This window comes from Lissotriton vulgaris, chromosome 4_1 (assembly GCF_964263255.1).
Source record: "Lissotriton vulgaris chromosome 4_1, aLisVul1.2, whole genome shotgun sequence".
NCBI lineage: Eukaryota > Metazoa > Chordata > Amphibia > Caudata > Salamandridae > Lissotriton > Lissotriton vulgaris.
In genome coordinates, this window is record NC_141691.1 from 1,525,018,955 (window position 1) to 1,525,040,537 (window position 21,583).

Genomic DNA, 21,583 nt, shown 5'->3' on the forward strand with positions numbered 1-21,583 from the left:
AACATAATACTTGGCTAATTGAAAACTAGACTTTTCTACACTTCCAATGAAAAATCTATGTTAAAAGCAAGAATGTTCAAATACAGATAAATATCAAGGCAAAGGCATAGCTGAGAAAAACAAGCATTGGCATAGCCAATAGGTCTCACCTTTGGGACCTTATAAGTGTTTAGCCATGCAACGGTTGATATTCTTGCCCCAATGATATTGTGCTGCATAACTAAATACTTATAAGGTCCCAAAAGCGAGACCTATTGGCTATACCATTGCTTAAGTTTATTAATCATGATTTAATTAATTAAAACCTTTACAAGATATAAGAACACAGTATTACCCAGTACATAATCAGATAAAAGAACAAGGACATGCTAAAACATAAGTTCACTTCAGTAAAAAATGTCCTAATTAATTCAAGTATTAACAAGGTGAAGTGCTAATGTGTGAGCTCTTCAATAATTGTACTAATACCACCTAAAAAGTTAATTGGTAGCAGATAAAACTAAAAAAAGGGTTGCATTTTATCAGAATAAACAATTAAAAAGTGAAATTCGGTGCCAATAGCTAAAGGACTGTTAGTTAAGTTCCCTTAGTTGAGATGGACTAACACACAGTAAAGTGCTGGTGCATGGAAAGTGCAGATGAGAAGGATGAAGCCTTTAGGACATAGTTCCCGTATTTGTGTGACCACTAACTGGTGTTCTACAGTGGTACCAAATGTTACCAGGCATGCTATTATTTGGAGGCTCTGGACTTGCAAGCAGAACAGCAAAAGCATGTTCTTACTCCGTTAGCATCAAACAGATTGTGTTTAGGAGTAGGATGTAGGTTAGGACTCAAAATGCGATGGATAAAAACTGTGGATAGAGATTCCACAGATAAGGTGGCTCTTTTAGACTTTGGAGCAAAAACAATGAATTTAGAATAGTTTTTATAAGACTACCCACTTACTAAAACAACATTTTGGCCTATTATGTGCCTAATGAGAAAGCCTAAAAACAAGAAACGTAGAAAACAGAAAGCTTCAATTTTCTCACCTACTACAAAATATGTGACAAAACCTGAAAAAATTGAGCGCTTTCTCGGTTCCATTTTGGAAACCTAAACTTCAAAGCCACAAAACTACGATATACAGTTTCTCCGTTCATCACTCTATGGAAAAATACATTAATTCGCCACCAGTGTGAAGCTTCCCATCAAATTTGAACATAAATATGGTATGTGTATGCCCCAGACACCTCAACCAATATGAATGGAAAACGCAGTTTAAAAGGGGGCACTTCAGATCCAATGTAAACACTGGATGAATTGATTATCAGCCACAGCGCTGTGGGCAAAGTCATGGGAGCGATTATCATTTCGTCCACTGTTGTTTTTGGCTTGCTGTTCCCTCTATTACAGACTGTATTTTCTAGGCATTTGCAGTTAAGGGTTGTCTGGCATGCATGCCCTCTTTTTACGTGCAGTCTTCATTTCAGGCAGCACCGCATTTCAGCAGAGAAGGGGCTTCTCCAACTTTCAGCACCACAAATGATGGACGGCCATATATATTTTTTTATGACAACACCGGTTGAGCTGAGGGCTCGTCCAAACGCCTTCCAGTGTGGAAACGGCGAAGATGTTTTAAAGGCCCAACCGAAGTCTGACCCTGAAATACTTACGTCTTCCTAAATAATAAATGCTGTGGAGCTAAACCCGCTCTCTTCTACAAAATAAAGGCAGGTAAGGCCCCCGAGATGTCCCAATAAATGGCATGAACGGAGTTGATTGGCATGATCTGTGCTGGGCCCCATCCCGTCACCAAAAACTCTGGTGAAAAACTTCGGAGTAAAGCTGGACTCCTCGCTTAGCTTTCAGACCCACACAAAGAAAGTGGCTGCTACTTGTGTGGGCCTGCTGAGGAGCCTCAACCCAATACTCGGTTTCTTTGATTCAAAAACGCGCCAGCTAATAATCCAATCCACCATTCTCTCCCGGTTGGATTACGCCAGTGTTCTATTTTTAGGCGCCAATAAAGCAGAGACAGCACGCCTGCAACTGGAACAGAAATCAGCGGCAAGGGACGTGGTGGGCCTCCCCCGTAGGTGCTCCGTCAGAGCTACTATCCAAAGACTACACTGGCTTCCTATTGAATCTAGAATTCAATTCAAGACCCTCACTATTGCTTTTAAAATTCTTAAATCAAAATATCCTGAACTTCTACGCCCACTCTTAGTACCTTACATCCCTCAACGCAATTTGCGCTCCTTAGGTCAACATCTTGTGACTGTTCCTCGAACGAAACTCTGTAGTGTTGGGGGCTGCTCCTTCAGAGTTCTGGGGGCAAAACTTTGGAACTCCCTGCCACCGAACATTCGCTCCCTGAACAACTTGTCCGCCTTTCGGAAGGCAATTAAAACTCATCTGTTCCCACTGTCTTAGGCCTTCTGTCTCTCCCTCCCCATTTCCCTCAGTAGGTATTTCAAGGTTTTTAGCGCCGGGACGCCTCGTTGCTGGGGCAGCTGTTCGCGCTTAATCAAATTCATAACATAACATAACATGTTAACGCAAGGACACTAGGTTAACATTGTATTATTAGAAGACCAATAGTGCCACCAAGTGGTTTAAACTGGTAACACCCGGTCATGGAATTCACATTCTGAGATTAAATCGTGCGAAATTGACAAAGTTACCAAAAGCCGTAAATGTTAAAAGATTCCAATCGGCTACGAATTACCCAAAGCCAAATGAGTCTAACGATAGAATTCAGAAAGCTGATCAGTAGCGCAAGTGCTACCTTGCCGGCCACCAGCTTGCTATTCGGCGCATGCACGCGCGCTCTAGCAAGCTGGTCGCCGGGAAAGTAGCACTTTTAAAAGCAGCTACTGAATGTCTCGGCCAGATCAGCGCATGCGCTGGATCAGGCCGAGACCTGAAAAACTGTAATGAAACTTCTTGGTACTTCAGTCAGCCATGGCTCAGTAAATAAAAACAAGGAATTGCCAAATGTTGGATGCGGACATTTGTGAACACAAGAATAAAAGACCCGAAAGTGTTATGTCGCTTCGACGCCTCGTCAGGGGTAGTAAGCGCTATATAAATACAATTACAACAAAAATACAATATTGTATGCCACCACAAGACATCCTTTTACTTACTTTCGGATACCGAATACGAAGTACAGAGCGCGAGGCATAATTAGATAGGCCTGCTCTTTTAAGATCGCATCAATTATCTTCTTAGCAGCGTAATCAGCCTCCAGGATAGGCAGCAGTCCTGGCCACCTAAAATAAAACAAAATATGTCCAAATATGGAAAAGTCTTATCAGCATTCAGAAAATGTGCATACTGGTAGAGGTGTGCAATTCAGTGGCTTATAGGTGGCCACTTTATTATCTCAGCTTTCAGAAAACAACTGGACCGATTCACTAAGGTAAGTGAGGGTGTTTGTGGCACACATGCATAAAACCAGAGTATTATGGCCCCATGACAACATTATCTACCTTTCTGAAAATCTTTTACACCAATTGATGCCTTCACTTTTGGTTGGGATGTCATTCTCTCCATTCTTCCCACCCGGCCGTGAGGGTAGTGTGGGACGTTAATCATCACATTCATGACACCATGTATGCAAGCTAGTTACATCTTGAAATTGTTGGGTGGCATGGGACCACCCACTCGGGTTTTCTTGCATGTGTGCCACCAACATCCTCACTATCTAGGATATCTATCCTAGACCCTAAGTCATGAATTCTTATTTCATCTTGTAACACATCAACTATTTTATCCATCTTATTTCATTTGTTATATAGGGCATAGTCACTGTAACCCAGATCTTTTTCTATATTTATTTTGTAGATGTTAATCATCATCGGTTGCTTATGAAAGCTGTAGAGCTGAAACTTGCCTAGGTCACTATCGGTCTAACTCTATTAGCCATGTTGTATTTGCACATGTTTCAATTTCATTAGCCGAGCAGACTTGAAATTTCTTCATCTTATTTTGACAAGCCATGAAGACCTAGAATGTTTGTCCACTGATGTAAAATTAAATAACCGTGATTTTCATTGGGCCACTATATTATGATGCATTAGACAAGGAACTGGTTTATATCACTGTTCAATAGAGAATTTAGACGTATCTGTACATTTTGTAGGTCTGGTTTCAATACAAATCTACAACTCCATTGTATGTATTCTAGCAGTATGAATGTGGGAGTGCGAGTAAACATTTAGGCTCGTTTCATTATTCTTTAGATGGAGATACATATTGCTCTTTTAAAACATTTATAATCATGAAACATGCACTTTGTATTATGTATTTCTTTATGTACTTTGATCACGTTTAATGCACAATTTGTATTTTTGATACTATTAAATTGTTTTGATATATATCTTGGTCTGGGTTCTTCCATTAATTACTTTACCTCTTTGCCTATATTCCCAATAGTTACCTAAGTATTTATGTACATTTATTTTTTATTTCTAAAGTATTATATAGTGCAAACTTGATCCCGAAGGATATCAGAGCGCTTTACAATTTAAGGCAAAGGTAACAAATCAGAACATTAGTCTAACATTGGGAATCTAATGGGCATTGAATCAACTAGTACAAACATAACAGCTCAATATAACATAACAGCTCAATATAACCTGAGTGCACGAATAGAAATGGGCTATACGATGGAGCAGAGAGAGAGACAAGGGGAGTACACACAACAATCATATACAGGAATAATAACCAGTACCCAAAACAACTTAGCAGCATGCACATTACACCTCTGCCATTCCTTTTCATGAGTCAAACCTCCCATTAGAAAAAACATAATCTCTCTCTACTAAGAACATTAATCACTGGAGTTATTAAGGGAAGTTTGAGGATGAATACAAACATTTGGTACAGTGGAGAGTGTGGCTCAATGGAGAACAGTTGGTACCGTGGAGAAGTGTGGCTCAATGATTAGAGTGGCAGACCCTGATGCAGAGGGTCTTGGGCTCAAAATTCCACGGACCTGATAATTCTCGCCTCCGTGCCTATTCCAATCATGGAGTCCCACTCTGCAACTCTGGGCAATAGCTTGCTTAATCTCCACAACGGCCCCCACAACGCTAAGGATGCCTGGCCTCCACCTTGGGGGTGCCCAGGAGTGGACGCCTCACAGGGAAAGCCAGGATGGGTTCCACAGCGGTATTCGTACAAGCGCCTTGAGACCCTTGCGGGTGAGTAGTGCGCTATACAAGTATCAATTTACAATTTACAGTAAATTCAGAAAAGCTGAAAGGGCATATATATAACATTTAATAAGTGCCCAACTCAAGGGATAAAAGACAAAACAAATAAAATATCCAACATCTTTGCTTGGAAAGGGTGGACTATGGACTCCACGCCAGGTCAAAAATGTATCCCTGTGCCCACTGTAAGCAGACTTTGTGGCAAGGCAAGGTGCCTGGCAGCAAGGATGACATCCCAATTTCATTTGGCAAATCACACTTCCTCAACTGCCGCCACTCAGCCTCCATGCTTGGCAGTGGAGACTGTGTAGGTTTGGGTGGAGAACCCTGCCCTGCTTCTGCAACATAACATTCTTCCACAGTGGTAACCTGATCAGAAGGCAGTTGCACATGTTCAGACGTTCTGGTTACCACACTCTCCTGGCCCAATCTGAGGCCACTAGGATGACAAGTTCTGTTTTTCCTGATTTTTATTAGAACGCTGATCAGTACAAGCAGAGCCGGGAAAGGCATACAGGAATCCTGTGTTCCACGCCAGTCGAAATGCATCTCCTAGGGGAGGATCTTCGTGGGAAGTACAATGCATTCAAGTTTGGAAAATGTGCATCTTCAGTGGTGGCGAAAAGATCAAGCCAGACACCCTGTGCCACCTTTAGGTGCGGCTGCTATTCGTGATCTACCACATACCTCTGGCTCAGATTGTGCACCCTACCTAGCATTCAGTGATCCCACCAGGTGATTCACAATCAGGGAGATGCTGTAACTTCAGAGTCAGGTGCAACGCGCTGGGCGTTGGGACGGATTTAACTCTGGGTCAGACACCAGAATAGGCAGCTTATTTCCTTCCCATGTCAGCCATGTCAAGTTCATTGTCTATTAAAGTGGGACCAGAGTAGGTCTTGTAGCTGCAGTGGAAGGCGGCACGGAGTAGTGTGGAACCGGGGACGGGATCCAGAGGCACAGACAATACAGAAGACTGCCAGTGGTAACCCAACTGGAGGTCTCTTTAGCATGCCCTGAAGTTCCAAAAACCTAAAAAGTGACATAGGTCCCAGAGCTGCCCTACTCCGCTTGTTGCAGTAGATGGCAGTGGTGTTGTCTGTGAAAATGCAACAGCTCTCCCTCCTTGATGGACGATTGGCCAGCAACTCCAACAGATGTATATGAAGATGGTTTTCCGCTGGAGACCAGAGTCCTCTGATATCTACCTCTCCCAGATGACCTTTTCAACACAGCAGTGACATATCCATTGCAACGGTCAGCTTAGGTGGAGGAAGGGAGAGGAATCTGCCGCTGATCGCTGGGGTGAAGCAGCTATCACTACAAACCTTGCCTCCTTTGGAACCTGGATGAGGTCCTACAGGTTCCCTTGGTGCTGTACCAACTGAGACTTCCAATCCCACTGCAGAGCCTACATATGCCCCCTGGCAAAGTGGACAAGAAGTATGCAACGGACCACAAAGCCTCAGAACTATACAATTCGTGAAAGGTCTTTCCTTTTTATTGTCATTAAGAAAAACACTTTTTCTTCCTATAAACGGAACCACCTAGATCCCATGTTACTGTACGGATGTGACAGGCTTTAGACCACTCTCAGATTTTAATCCTTCAAACTCAATGATACCTACAGACGTGTTCAGCTTCAAGAAATTACTTCTAAGGGACTCTTAGAAATTAGCCAGGGTTTATCCCATACAACATTAGCCTTGAGAAGAAACTATCTCTAATATCACTAAAGGAAAAACATTAGACAAACCTATGGCTAACAGTGGGGGCATTGTATTCAGGACATCAAGTTATACTAACAACAGATCTATTGACAGTTATACAATCATGAAAACTATCAAAATCTGCCCAAGTATCACTTGCTGAAATACAAAAACATAGCTTAGATTTGACTTCTATGACCAAAGACTATGGCTTATTGAATACAAATACATTTATTTTTCAAAATGAGAAGGCCCCAAGGACAGCCATCTTTATACCCTCCCAAAAGTATGCAAAGATGGCAGACAAATCTTGTCTAGCTGTAGATTGGTCTTGGTTCATGAACCTCTGGTTCGGTATATTTAATTCATTCTCAAAGAACTTGACCCTCTCAGAAAGGCATTTGTCAAGGACAGATCACCCTTAATAATCATGATTACACATTTAGTTGTTGATGAGAACTCCGAGGTTTTGGCTGCAATGGAATTTGAAACGCATACCAACATCCCTCAAGCTGAAGGGATAGAGGTGATCAATTAAATCTTAGACACAAGACCATCACCAGTACAGGCCCCTACCTCTTTTATAATATCCCTTCAGGAGATTGCTCCGGTTATACACTACTTTTAGTTTAATGGGCATTAGGGAGCAATTTTATTGACAATTTTGAAATTCAATATGATTTTTCCAATAATAACCCTTACAAGAAAGACGTGTGTTGTTGGACAATATACATTTATAATGTCTTCATGATCTTGACTCACCTGAGTGCAACCGCTGTTAGTATTTGTGACCTGATTTGACATTCCCAAACACAAGTGACCATAAACATTTATCTTATTGTTACCTTACAGTTAAATGCACTGACAGCAGCCTGCACCACTGCTTTCACAAAGCATTTGAAAGGAATATTTCACTCCACTATCAAAGTAACCACTCAAGAACCCCAAAATGCGTACTCTTTTTTGTACAACTTCTGAGGATCCATTGTACCGATAAATTCAAAGAAGAAGACGTTGTTGAGGCTGGGGTCTTAAAAGAGTGACTACAGATAAGAGGGTACCTGTACACTTGTCAAAGAGCCACAAAAATAGAATGTCACACTTGTATGTGTGACAGCTTTTTGCCCCACATGAACAAGATTGTAAATATTCAAAACATAACAATGTATTAAGAGCAGGTAACTATACATCGGATCTATCTATGTTAACCTTTAAAAGAAGGCATAACATCAAGGGGCATCTTTTACTCTCTGCGATTACACTAATATGACAGACAACTCCATAAGTACATGTTGGGAGTTGTCAGACATACTGGGCCGCTATAAATGGGGCTCTTGAGTGGCATTCACATACAAAAAATAAATTCAATAACAAACCTGTGACACAAGATCTGAATTCTTTTAGAACTGTAATTCCAGGTTTGTATTTTGCTGTATCTGGTGCCCATGTGACAACATCTCCATGGGTTAAATTACCCAAAGTTCCAACCCAAATATTGGCCAACAGAGAAGTAAGATTGACAGTAAGGCTGCAGACCCTATTGGTAGCATACTGTATGGAGAACGGTCACAAGGATGACATAAGATGGCAGAATATTATAGTGAGAACCAAGCCACCAAGATGAGATGACCTACAGAATACCCTACATCGACAGGAATAAAAATAGATACAATGGTGCAGATCAAATGAAAAAGGTTTCTGGTTGATGGGGGACTGGAACTCAATTATCAGAACCACCTATGCTGTCCTGGTATCCTTGCATTAAAAGACTTGGTCCCAAACTAATGTGTCACATGACAGACTGCAACTCAACTAATGTGTCACTATAAAATCTTGTCTAAATAACTAAAACTGTATTAAGTTATATCTTGTATATAATACCCATCTATTGCTTTGCGCCCAACAAATGTCTTGCCTTCTCCACGTCAATATATTAAACTTATTCTAGTTTTTATTACTGCGCTTTTGCTCAAAAATCGTATTTTTCTTTACCTCTTGGGTGCTCTGCCTGCACTGACAACACCTTTGAACAAGCATTGGCATAGCCAATAGGTCTAGCCTTTGGGACCTTATAAGTGTTTAGTTATCCAGCACAATATCCTTGGTGCAACAACATCAACTGTTGCATGGCTAAACACTTATAAGGTCCCAAAAGCAAGACCTACTGGCTTGCTCTCTATGTAGGAGAAAATGGCTCGGCTGGGGCGCTCTCCCCTGTGCCTTAATAATCACAACGCTGCCATTGCAGCATTGTGATTGGCTTTGGGGAGCAGGAGGGAGGCTGCCTAAAACCCAGGAGCTATAAACCAAAACACAATACCAGTATTGCCAACTTAATTACACTTGGACCACGGGTGATCACTCGAATCGCTGACTGAAACAGTGACTCTCGGAGAACAGTTTTGTCCGAAATAAATCAAAATGTTTTAATTTTTATATCACATATACCATATCAATGGGCAGTTTTTTGTTTTTTAGATAAACATTTAGATAACTCCACAGAAGTATGTCAAAACATCAAATAATGAAAACGAGTACAAAAGACGTTTTCATTATTTGATGTTTTGACATACTTCTGTGGAGTTATCTAAATGTTTATCTAAAAAACAAAAAACTGCCCATTGATATGGTATATGTGATATAAAAATTAAAACATTTTGATTTATTTCGGACAAAACTGTTCTCCGAGAGTCACTGTTTCAGTCAGCGATTCGAGTGATCACCCGTGGTCCAAGTGTAATTAAGTTGGCAATACTGGTATTGTGTTTTGGTTTATAGTTTATTGATAGTGAGGCTTGTCCTTATTGCCAGTGAGCCCAGACCCTGTTTTGGTTTTAAAACCCAGGAGCAGCAGGAGGCCAGGAGCTGATGCGGCAGCGTGTTATGGTGGAACTGGAGGAAGGTAAGCTTTTTTTTATTTATGGCCACTTAACCACCCCGCGAACCCACCTGCCGTTTTGCCGGCCGTAACTGAATGGAGGGCTCACTAGGCCGGAGCGGAGTGCACCGGCACATTTGTGCTCATGTGAAGTGTTGTGATGAGGTGGGGTGGTGGGTGGATGTTTGCAGTAGATTAAATGAATTGGGGAAAGGGGATGCCCAGAGTTGAGAAGATTTACTTTACAAAGAGGGCGGGTGGCTTGCGTGTGTTTTATCACAACTGCCGACAGTTAAATAGGTCTCGCCTTTGGTAACTTGTAAGTTAAAATAAACTGAAGTATAAGACTTCATGTTTACATTTATTTCGTTTTTAGGATGCACTAAATGTAAACGTGAAGTCTGACACTTCATTTTTTTGTACTTACAAGTTACCAAAGGCGAGACCTATTGGCTATGTCAATCCTTGTTAACTGTGCTTCAGCGCCTCGTCAGTAGCATGAAGCACTAGATGAGAGCAATTACACCACAACACAATGAAATGCCCTTGTCCTGTTGAATTTAGTTTGCTATGTGACCTTCCTATAGCAAACTCAATTTAACAGGACAAGTGTGAAGTTTGCAACATTGATACACCTTGATCTCAACAGACTAACATTTGATAAATAAAAAGATGATTAAGCCTGTGGTTCAACCCACGCTTTTATACACCACAATGCCGTAAACACCACCCCCCCTTGCTAACCCTCCCCAAAAAGACATTCCTTGTAAAGTTACGGCTGGACCTTCAGTTTCTCTTAGTACCGGCTCACTTAAGATTTAAAAGCTACGAGCAGTGGGCAGGGTTGGAATTGCCACTATAAATAGTCCCCGTCTTCCTGGTGAGCGTTATACTAAAAATACTACATTCGTCTGTTAACATACAGAGCGTGTAAATACACATATGCGGCGCCGTTAAAACATATAACAACTGCTATGCAATGTTAAAAATTGAGTGTAATAAAATACCAAAACTAAGTTTAACAGGCTGACATTTCCTTAGCTGCATCTTACACATTTTGCATGCAGGAAAAGTTAAAGTACTATCTGCTAAACAAAAAAAACTTAACTGAAGATCACTGATGCATTAACTAGCATTGCAATGTCTACTAAGCGGACTTGTGACACAAGGTTTTTTGTGGAATACTCAAAATGTGCATAGCTGGCCACGCCTAAAATGGCGCATCCTCCTCAGGGAATAGAAAATATTGTCATCTTGGGTGAGCCAGGTTTTCGCACAGCTTATGACCAATTGACTCCCCTGCTCTAGACTGCGGGCTCATATGGGTGTATAAAATGTGACAAAATCATTGTTCCCAATTGTAGCCTAACATAACATTTTAAAACATACCAGCATTGGAAACGACTGACTACAGCTCAGCATGTTAATACCACCACAACAGCTATACACTTATTTTTTCAATTTAGGATTTCTTATCTATATCTAGAGGTGTTGGGAATGGGATAATTATGTTGGATGCTTTACTGGATCAAACTTAGTTGAGCAAGCAGTAAGGGGCGCCGTTCTATCCGGAAGCAAGCCCCTCTGGATTGAGCGGTCCGATCACAGACTTGTACTAACTTAATGCGCACAGCAGGCGGTGATGCTGCACTTTTTTCCAACACCGGAGACTGCAGGCACAGTAAAGCACTAAAGCAAGGTTAGCACTGCCAATCTGGATGCTGTTAACACCACCCTATTCATCCTGCCATAATGTACACAACGCACACGTTTAATCTTATGCTAAAAATTCATAGTTTATGCTTTAAACATTGATATGGTGGAGTACTTGAAAGGTGCAAGTCTTCCATAGGAGTTGTGTGCCTGTAAGCAGTCCACCCACTCAATCTTCTTTTGTGGGTGTCGGGCCAGGAGAAAAACTATTGTTATCTTTCGCTCCCTTGCAATGTGCATCATAAAGCTCCTCGAAGAAGCAGCTCGATGGAGCAGCTCTCGAAGCAGCTACTGGACGCATTTGGATCGCAGAGGCTTCAGGTGACCTGTCTTCCATCAGCTGATTCTATGGCCGCAGGCAGTGAGTGGTGTGTGTCGGTGTGGGCGTTAACTTTGTTTTGTAAGGGCGTCTGCAGCTGGCAAGAGCGGAGGTGCATATAACACACCCCGCGCCTCACCGGCTACACCAGGAGCTCGCCAAGACATAAACAGTCACAGCGGACAGCATTCACTCAAATATTTGCTTTTGCGAAATAAAAAGCTCAACACCAGTTTTTTGTAATGTGAAATAATGATTAAGCATGCGTAGGTGACACTCGACCAGCATTAGTGCACAGAGTCCGGAGTTGTATTTGCGCAAGTTGTTCAACATATGAACGGGGAAATGGAACAAAGAATGACACCAGAGAAGAGAGTTGGAGAAGCGCATTGAAACACAACATGCCCCAGTAGCAACCCCAACAGGAGATTGCACAGTAATGAACTCTCCCCAGCCTGCAGCAGACTGACAAGTCACCCGAGAGTCACTCGCAAACCTGTGATAGTGCACGCATACTCCTTAGCAACAGGTGAAACATATATAAGCAGGACACATGCATGTAGCAGCAAAGCCAATAACCCTGGAGCATTTAATCCAATAGTTATTGGAATACACGCTTGTGAGAACGCAAGTGGTGCGCGCGTGCATGAGAGAGAGGGGGAGCAGGAGGTGAGCCTGGGAGTGGTGCCCGCGTATTCTGCTCATTTTCAAGCACTGCACTCGTCTTTGTGGCACGCCCCTGCTCGCTCCCGCAAGGTGATGCCGCCACAAGCACGAGTGTGTGCTTGGAAATGAGCAGAGCGACAGCAGCAGGTCCTCCTATGCAGCGTATGCGCACAGAGTATGCGAGACCTACAAAAGGAAAAGACTCCTGCACATGTCACTGTTTCTCCAAACAGTGACAGTTTGTGAAGCTAGGTGTGGACTGCTTTGATCTTCCATGGCAATCCTCAGTGTATGAGTGACTTTTTGGAGCCCCCGCCCGTAATTCTAAGTAGGTGAGCACTTGCAATCCATGCACTTGTTTTATACTTTCCATGCCATTTGTTAAGCTATTTATTGTATCCATTTTTTTTTACTTCCTGTGCTGACTATGGGCAAAAATCTTGTCATAACTTGTGACTAAAGCTACATAGTATGCATAGGCGTTTTTCACCTAGCACCGTTGTGATTTCCTACCATTTGCAATCTAAATTATATATTTTTTTTCATATGCTATTTTAGTCAGTCCTTTACTTCACGAATAGTAAGTGAGCTATGAACCAGATTCTGTTAACCTCCAAACTAACCTTTTACTGGTTTCAATGATCTAAATCCCGTTCTCTATTATGATTTTTTTCAGAGAGTTTAGGTGGTTCCCAAATTAGCTATGTCTTGATGATGACCTTTGGAATAACCTAAAACAGCAAAATATGAACATCTTAACGAGTAGACAATGTATTCTTCAATTTTTAAGATCCTACTCTGAGCATCTACTTTGTCGCACAATAAACTTTCAGACCCAAAATGTTGTTGTAGTAATACATAGCATTTTAGCCATTATTTTTCACTCTGTGAATACTGTAGGCACTACGCACCTTAATTGGAGTAATCTGAATTACAAAGTATCTGTAACATTTTATATTGGCTAGCTTTAGCGTTAACAACATTGATTGTAATGGCAATTGATATTGCCAGTAATTTCAAATGTAGAATGAAGTGCATTTTCTGTTTTCATATGTGTAGAAACACGGGCCCGGTATCAAAGAGAAAATTTTAATTGCAAATGATTTTGATTTCTTGAAGTGGAGGTTACTGCCCTTATGTTTTTAGGTTTTCTGAGATGACTGGTAAAATAGGTCTATCTTTTAGTACCATATACAATTATCTGGACTTTGGCGTCAGTGACAAGTCAACAGTCACATGAGAATTGAAAGCCATAGATGAGGCAAGTAGCTATCCATGTGATTCATGGAAGATCGGGGAAGCTAAGGTAGATCCCTACCATCTCCAACCAACTCATTCTAAAGCTTTTAATACCAATGTAATTCAAAGCAATGCATTTTGGGGATCTCATTTGCATGTCATCAGCTTTACAATTAGTGGAAGCTAAAGAGAGGTAAGAACAGTTGGGCAGCTACAAGGATTATAAATGAGGTAAAGAGATTGCATGAAACTCCAGCAAAAGAATTTCTCCCAAATCAGTCCTTTCTTTTCAAGACTACTCTCGCAGACGTGGATTTGCATTATACTGTCCCAGATCTCAGTGTACTTCATGCAATTAGGACAATCATCCAAATGCCACCAAAATGTTTGTTGGTAAATCGATAATCGTAAATGATTTACATTAACCTCTCCACTGAGCCCTTCTTCTACATACTTACCAATCATTTGTCATAAACTAGCATCACGAAGCCTGTGGATCAGATTGCCGTCAAAGTAGTCTATGTGAAGAAACAAATCTGTTTGGAATGTTTGGTTATAAGATATGAAACATTGCTAAAGCAAGGAGCAAAATGGAGAATGAATATGATTGTCATAAGCACTAGCCCTGGCAAAGTGCACAGATGGGCTCTAATGTACTCTTTCCAAACAAAGCATGAAAAGCTACTCACACTTTGATAGAGAGCACGCTGTGAGATGACAAGCTGGTTGGTACCAGTACTTACTGCATTGCAGATATCTCAAATGTAGGAGAGTAGGGTCTACTACCTATGGTTACCCCCACTTTTTGCTGTGATTTACTGGTTTTTCGACTTTAGTATAGCTGCGGTCCTGCTAATCAGGCCCACAGCCTAGCTGTACTCTCTCTAAATTGATACCAGGTACTTTAGGTACATACCAGATTGGTTACTGGGTCACCCTTGTGAGCCCCTGTATATGGTACCCTAGGTACCCAGGGCATAGGTGCACCCTGGGCCTACCAGGGGCTGCAGCATGTATTGTGCCACCCCTGGTTAGCCTTCCAAACTGATACCACAGGTCTGTTCTTACAGCCTGGGTAAGGTGGTGTAATCACCGCATACTTAGATATAGTATATCTATATCTACCTTATATATAGACACATAGTAACTTATAAGTCACTCCTATGGCAGGCCTTGACAATCCTGGAGGCAGAGGGCTTGGTTTTGTGTGAGAGGGTGCCCTAGCATGAGCTGAGCCCCTCTGCAGCTTTCGGAACCATCTCCTTATAGCTGTTCTATGATATAGCCATACCATATACTCTTAAGTGCATTATAATCCTCGCAGTTAATGCTAACTTTGGTTTGGCTTTATCAAAACATGTTGTGTAAGGTGTCAAACACTTTGGAATACTACCACCCCGCCAATTCTGGCGGCGGGGGTAGCATTCCAGCCTTCTAGAGGGAGAGGACATGTAGTTACTGTTAAACCCGGTTACAGTTAAACAGAGCCCCAGCATCACAAAATGGATGCTGCTGCTACAGATACAAGTCTGCCCTCCTGCTGCTGAACGGAACTCCGGCAGGGGAGGCCTGGACAATAGGTTTCCTGTCCAGGGAGGTGCTGACACCTTCGAAGACAGGCTTTAGTGTATTGGGGCAGGGAGGGCTGCATTCAGTGAATGCTTTCCAGACACTGCCTGGGGCACACAAGGTGCTCCATGCTTTTCCCAGTTCAAACCGGTTGCTGGGGCACTCAGCCCCAGCTCTGGCGCGAAACTAGACAAAGGGGAAGGGGTGTAACCACCCCCTCCCCATGTCAACCCATAGGAGGGACCTTAGAGTTAGTCCAACCCCTAACCTCATTATAAGTATAGAACCCCAGTCCACAGGACTTTATATTACCCTGGACGAAACTCTGCAACATATATCCTGGACCTTCGACATTCCATATCGACTGGAAGATGGAAGAAATCTCCCTTGTGGTCAAGGAGTGACCACCCTGTTCAAACAGGTACCAACAGCCTCTTTGCCGGTCTGCATTTTCGAGGCTCCCGCCGGAACCCAAAGAATCTGCGACACAGGACACGGACTTCCAGACATCTGACGCTGACCTGCCCTCCCAGCAAAGCGGAGACCTGTGGTGGACACGAGAGACGTGGGACCAGAACTCATGGACATCCAGCATTTCTGCTACTGCATCGACGTCCCGAGGTATCCCGAAGTTGTACATTGGGGTGCTTGCAGCCCCAGCCCGAGCACCTTTTGCACCGAAGCTCAGAGGCCCACACTCCACGAGGGTCCCTTGGGTCAGCTATGTGCATTTCAGCTCGACGCGTCTTTCCTAGTTCCTAGTCCATAGGCTAGTGAGCCCCCAAGAAGACCAATCCTTGATTTACTTTGCTTTCCTGGTTGCTCCAGGCTTGCTCCAACATCTCCCCAAAGAGAAGTTCCACAGACCTTGCTGGTCTGCACCGAAGCCCATCTCGTGTTCTTGCGTGGATTGCGTTTGTCAAGGCTTGTTGAATCCAATCCGGATACCGACACCGCAGTCAACTAGATCCTTCGTGGGACAGCCCGAATCCAGCTCCTGGTCGTCGTCGCCGCCTCCTGGTCCTCGTGGCTGAAGAGACAAGCTTCACCTTTTCACCTGAAACCACCCGACATCTGGTGGCATCTTCCTATTGCCATCCTGGTCACTGGATAGTGGCCCAGACTCTTGTCTCCTCTGCTTTCAGGTTCTTCACATCTACGATCCACCCTTGAATCCACCCGGACACTTTTTCTCTGTTCGCCTGCAGCACTTCTTCGCAGCTCTCCATTGGAATCGAAGACGAAACCCGACACCAAAAGGCACCTATGCACCTGGCTTCCCTGGGTGAGGTAACACGAGTACTCCGGTGCTCCCGTGGGTCTGGACTCTCGAAGTGTCCTAGTCTAAAAGGGTTCCATCGTAGTTCACCTAGAAGTACCCTTAAACTGTAACTTTGTAACTTGTTCATTCTCCATAGAAAGTCAATGGTAACCCGCGGCTGTGTTTAGAAACTGCACGCGTCTCCCGTGGGCCTCCTACATCCTAACCTTTGGTGGTTCTAGGCAGCCCCAGCGATTCCAAAAGCCCTAGGCCTGCTTTCTAACTCTCACGTGGTTCTTATACCACTATTTTAGTATATGGTTTGTGAGGCCCCTAGGGCATGACTTATACTGTGCAACTTATCGTATGCTAATTAAGTTCCTTGTATTCCACTTTTACCTCTCACCTCATAAAGAGTGCAGAGAGGTTGTGTTCAGAATAAATATATATATATATTTGTTATATACCTTGTGTGGTGTGCTTTCATTTGGTACTCAAGAGATTATAATTGGTAAAACAACTAGCTTAACTCGTCTCCAAGTCTTAGTCTGATGGCTGCTCTCCACAGCTACCACTAGGATAGCTTTCTATAAGGTTGACTTTATAACCTACCATCAATAAGGATTGTTTGGACTGGTGCAAGGAGCCCACTAGAATAGTGGACATTATATACCAGGCCAACTTCTCACATCAAATAGTACCATTTGAGAATTTGCTGAATTTAGATTTAAGGAAACAGATGGTAAACTGTATTTTAACTCTAAATGTGTGCTTGATAACTCCTGCAAAAGGAATTGGCATGTAAAAGGAACAACACAACTCGTTACAGCTTCCAAAACCTTAATATGAACTTGCTAAAAGAAAGTGATAACAGAGTCTGCCTTTAACATGGGGAAGTTAGGCCCACGCCCGGGGCACCGACTTTCAGAGGAGCACAGGAGCAGATGTTTGCATCAATCTCCCTCCAACCTGTCCAAAAAAAAAAGTGTTCATCTTTTTCTGAAATCTCTATTTCTCCTGTCCCCTTACTTTCCACGCACCCCTCCCAGTTCCCCAGTATACTGACATTTAGAAAATAACGCATGGAAGGGGGTGCCGTATTGTGCCTAGTACACCTCAATTGCAAAGGTTCAGCTCTGCTGATAAAGTCCCAAGGTTTTGGTCACATTGGGATTATACAGATCAATAAAACAAACTTCATTGTAACTCAGCAATAAAACAAGGCAAACCTAAAGCAGAGTAGTCCATTTTGGAGACCACTATCTATGGTGAAAAAATGAACCTTAAATAAATTAAAACGAGCACTGGCAATGCCAATAGATCAGGTTTATGAATGCACAGTCAAGCCAGACCTAAAAATCCATGCAGGCTTGATGACAACCCTCCTCCCATCTGTGCTGCTGCCCGAGAAAACACACCATAAATTATCTAATTATCGAAGACATGTTAATAGTATTGTAATATCATGTGTTTTCCCCTGAAAGTTCAACCCCAGGCAATTGGATAAATAAACAAAATGATCAAAGCTGTGTAGAGGGAAGGCACTTTTTTGTGGAAGCACACAAATTCTGCCCAATCAAAATGTGTACTGCTGGATCCCAACATGTGGGCGGAGACAAAGGCCCTCTCTGCAATGATGCTCCCATAACTTTTTGGTGACAGCTGTGCTGTCAAGTAAGACCATAATTCTAAAAGGACAAATGCTTCCCAGGTTACAAAAGCACAACACACACTACATAACATAAGCAAGGTGGCACAAAGCATAAACAAACTACACACCAAAGGAAAATGTCAGTTTGTATTATGCCCTTTCTTAAAGCCAGTTTGCAATATTCTACAGGCATCTTTAAAAGGTCATGGTGGGACTGCACAGGTTAAACATTCAAGCGGAAATTCTGCACTCAAAGGCGGGATGAGCATGAAACTTGTGTTCTGACATAAGTAACCTGCAATTTTTTTAGAAAACTAAAACCTAAATATGTATTACAATAAAAACACAAGCGTAATGGAGCAAGAAAACAGAAAGGAAAAAAAAAAATCTTCCATAAAGTTGTGTATAAAAACTATATTTCCATCACCATCCACGACCACACTGCTTCTTTTAATTTCCACTACTAAAAGAAAATAAAAACACATTTCTGAAGGAATACACATGCACGAAAAAGACAGTTCGGCAGACAGTGTTAGGTTCTTAGTCAATACGAACTTACTTGGAAGTGCATCCATCAAACATCCCCGTGTTTATGAAATAAGGGCAAACAATTGTCGTTTTTACTCCGTTCTTCCCAAGATCTAGCATTTCCAGAGCGATGGACTCTGCAAAACCAACTGCTGCAAATTTACTTGCGCAGTAATCTGAAAAGAAAAACAAACCTGCTAACATGTGCACTGACTTTGGGGGAAAAGGTTTAAAGAGTGACACAGAATGACATCTTTTTAATTTTAAATCCAGCATGCATTATGCATATTTAATACAGAAGTGGTAAAACAAGTCCTACTTAGAGTACCCTAAATTGGCCATATGTGTAAATTATGTTACACCTATTTATACTGGGTTTAGGGTTGGTAGCGCAACCAGGCATGACTTGAAAATATACATCACTTATAAGAACCCAAACCTGTGTTGGGAAATTTGGAACACTAAACCAGTTCGGGACAAAAAGAGAACACATTGAGCTGTATCTGAGCCATATATAGATATCGAACTTTTCATTCAAACTGCCACACAGCCACAACATTGGAGTTTGGAGCCATCCACAATGAGCAGGTCAAAGTCTACACACTGGATCAACAGAAATCATCGGCAGGTTATTAGCTGTCTATCTTGAGCTGCAACTTAACACCTATGAGATTTTGCACACAGGTCAAATCATGTTGCTCTGTGACTTAACTGTGGCCTCCTGCCAATCACTGTGAAGCCATCAAGGGGCCTTTGGCAATGTAAGAGGATTTGTCTATATTGGCTGCACTCATGTTAATGGCTGTAGAGGCGTAGCTAGAACTTGTGGTGCCCGGGGCTATCCCTCAGATTGCCGCCCCTTGGGGGCGTGGGGGACGGGGGGGTGCTGGTGAAAAAGGACGGTGAGCACTTGAAAGATGTCCGAGTCTCTGAGAGACGCATAGTATTGCTGCTAATAGTTACCTCGATCATGCAAGTTACATGCACATACATGACACGGTCAAAGGCTAGACAGTTGAATACACCGGTCACTGGCAGTACAAAAGAGAACACACAGACTGCATGATCTATCTGGGATACAGAAAAACCACATTTACCCCTCAGCACAATGCAAACATGCACATACATGACACTGTTCAGGGATCCATCATCTACAGCTGACATTAAATGACCATACATCATAGTCCCCCCATTAAAGCAGCAGGGACCTGAACAAACATGATGTGCTCTGGGGACCCAAAACAAACTTAACAGTGTTGAAGCCTGTGATTCTTTACCTTTCAAAAACAGCAAATTAATTATTATCACAGGGACTGACTCACTGTGTGCCTTTAGAACTAAACACAGCACAAAGGGGTCAGTCAGCTCCACCTTGCCAACACAGACTGGATACACAGCCCACTCTGGTGGCCCAAAAGCAACCACCGGGGGTCGCTCCCTGTCAATACTTCTAAGCAGCAGCAACCAACTCCCTGGGAATGAAAAGACGCGTGCTCTTCGGACACAAAACCAGCTTGTAATAGTGCATCTCTCCTTCAGAGCAGCCTCAGCACAAAGAACACTAAGGTTAATATTACTTTATTGTTAGGTCTTGTAATAATATAAAAAAATATTGTTTTAGTTTGCAGCCCCTCTTAATACACACCAAAATTACAACAAAAATGTAAAATGTATAGGAAAGTAAATGAAAACACTATGTTGATTTTTCAAGTAAAACTTAAATCCAACATTCTAAACTGTTATTTTTCTTGTTTTTCTATTAGCAAAATCATCGATGACATCATCAGTCTACTTCATCACTCAGTTGCTGTTCTATAGACAGTATGGCAAGATTTCTTAAACATAAGGCACTCATTGTAGATCTTATGTAATTCTTAATCAATTTCAATTTAGAAAAACTCCTTTCACAACCAGCAACACTTACAGCAATTGTAAGGAAAATTTGCAGTAGTATTACAATATTTGGAATGGAGTTCTCAAGACTGTATGTTAGAATAAACTGCAAAAATTCAAGGGGACTGTCCTTCCACTCTGTTTCGTGTTGCGTAGCAGCAATAGAAATAAAACTCTGAAGTCTTTTTCTCTCAACCAGGAACTCTTCCTCATTAATGTCATCATGATAATGATTTAGTTGACATTTGTATTTATCATCCAAAAGATTCGATGGAGTAAGGAAAGCATATTTTTCAGCAAGAACAGGAAGTTGTTGAAATCTTGTGGTGATTTCTTGGATCACTCGGTCAGTGAAGAAAACATTTCTCTCCTCAACTCAGTTTCGTATGACAATTCAGCACCTCGTGATTCTTCACCTGCCATTAGTTTCTTCTTTCTACACAGACGATCCATGTCTATCCCAAGATCATCACAAATTTCTTTGGCGTAAGCTACTGATTTGTTAACTAATTCACACCTATTTTCACTTAGAAATGCTTTGAAAGCATTGAGCTTTATGTCACATTGTTGTATATTCAATCCTTTGGTTTGGAGGTAGACCTGAGTGTCGTTAATTTCTACAAGGACAGATTCCCACAGGCCAAGAAAGCACAGGAAGGAAAAAGATTGTAAAGCAACAAGCAGCACACCAGCATCTGACCTGGTAACTCTATTTTCTTCTTCACCAGTTAAACGTTCTACAGCACTTAGGATTTTTGAGTAATTCTGTTTTACAACACTCACAGCATCTCCACGTGCACTCCACCGAGTTTCTATTACACGCTTGACACTCTGACCAGTGACTGAAGTCAGAATATCCCAGCGATGGGTCGAGGAAGAAAAAAACGTGAACAAACGCTCCACAGTTCCAAAAAAGGTAACAGAATTCACAGCAACAGAAGCTGCATGTA

General features: G+C 42.2%; 1 protein-coding gene across 2 annotated transcripts in view; it reads right to left on the minus strand.

Annotated features, from left to right (window-relative positions):
• The window catches only part of SDR16C5 (short chain dehydrogenase/reductase family 16C member 5), a 240,841-nt gene that overhangs the window by 19,175 nt on the left and 200,083 nt on the right, over nt 1-21,583 (minus strand). For both annotated transcript variants that reach the window (XM_086965768.1, XM_086965769.1), the window contains 2 exons: nt 18,772-18,916; nt 3,135-3,260 (listed from right to left, as the gene is read on the minus strand). In XM_086965768.1, coding sequence (XP_086821894.1) covers nt 3,135-3,260; nt 18,772-18,916 — 271 coding nt within the window. The remainder of the gene's footprint in view (nt 1-3,134; nt 3,261-18,771; nt 18,917-21,583) is intronic.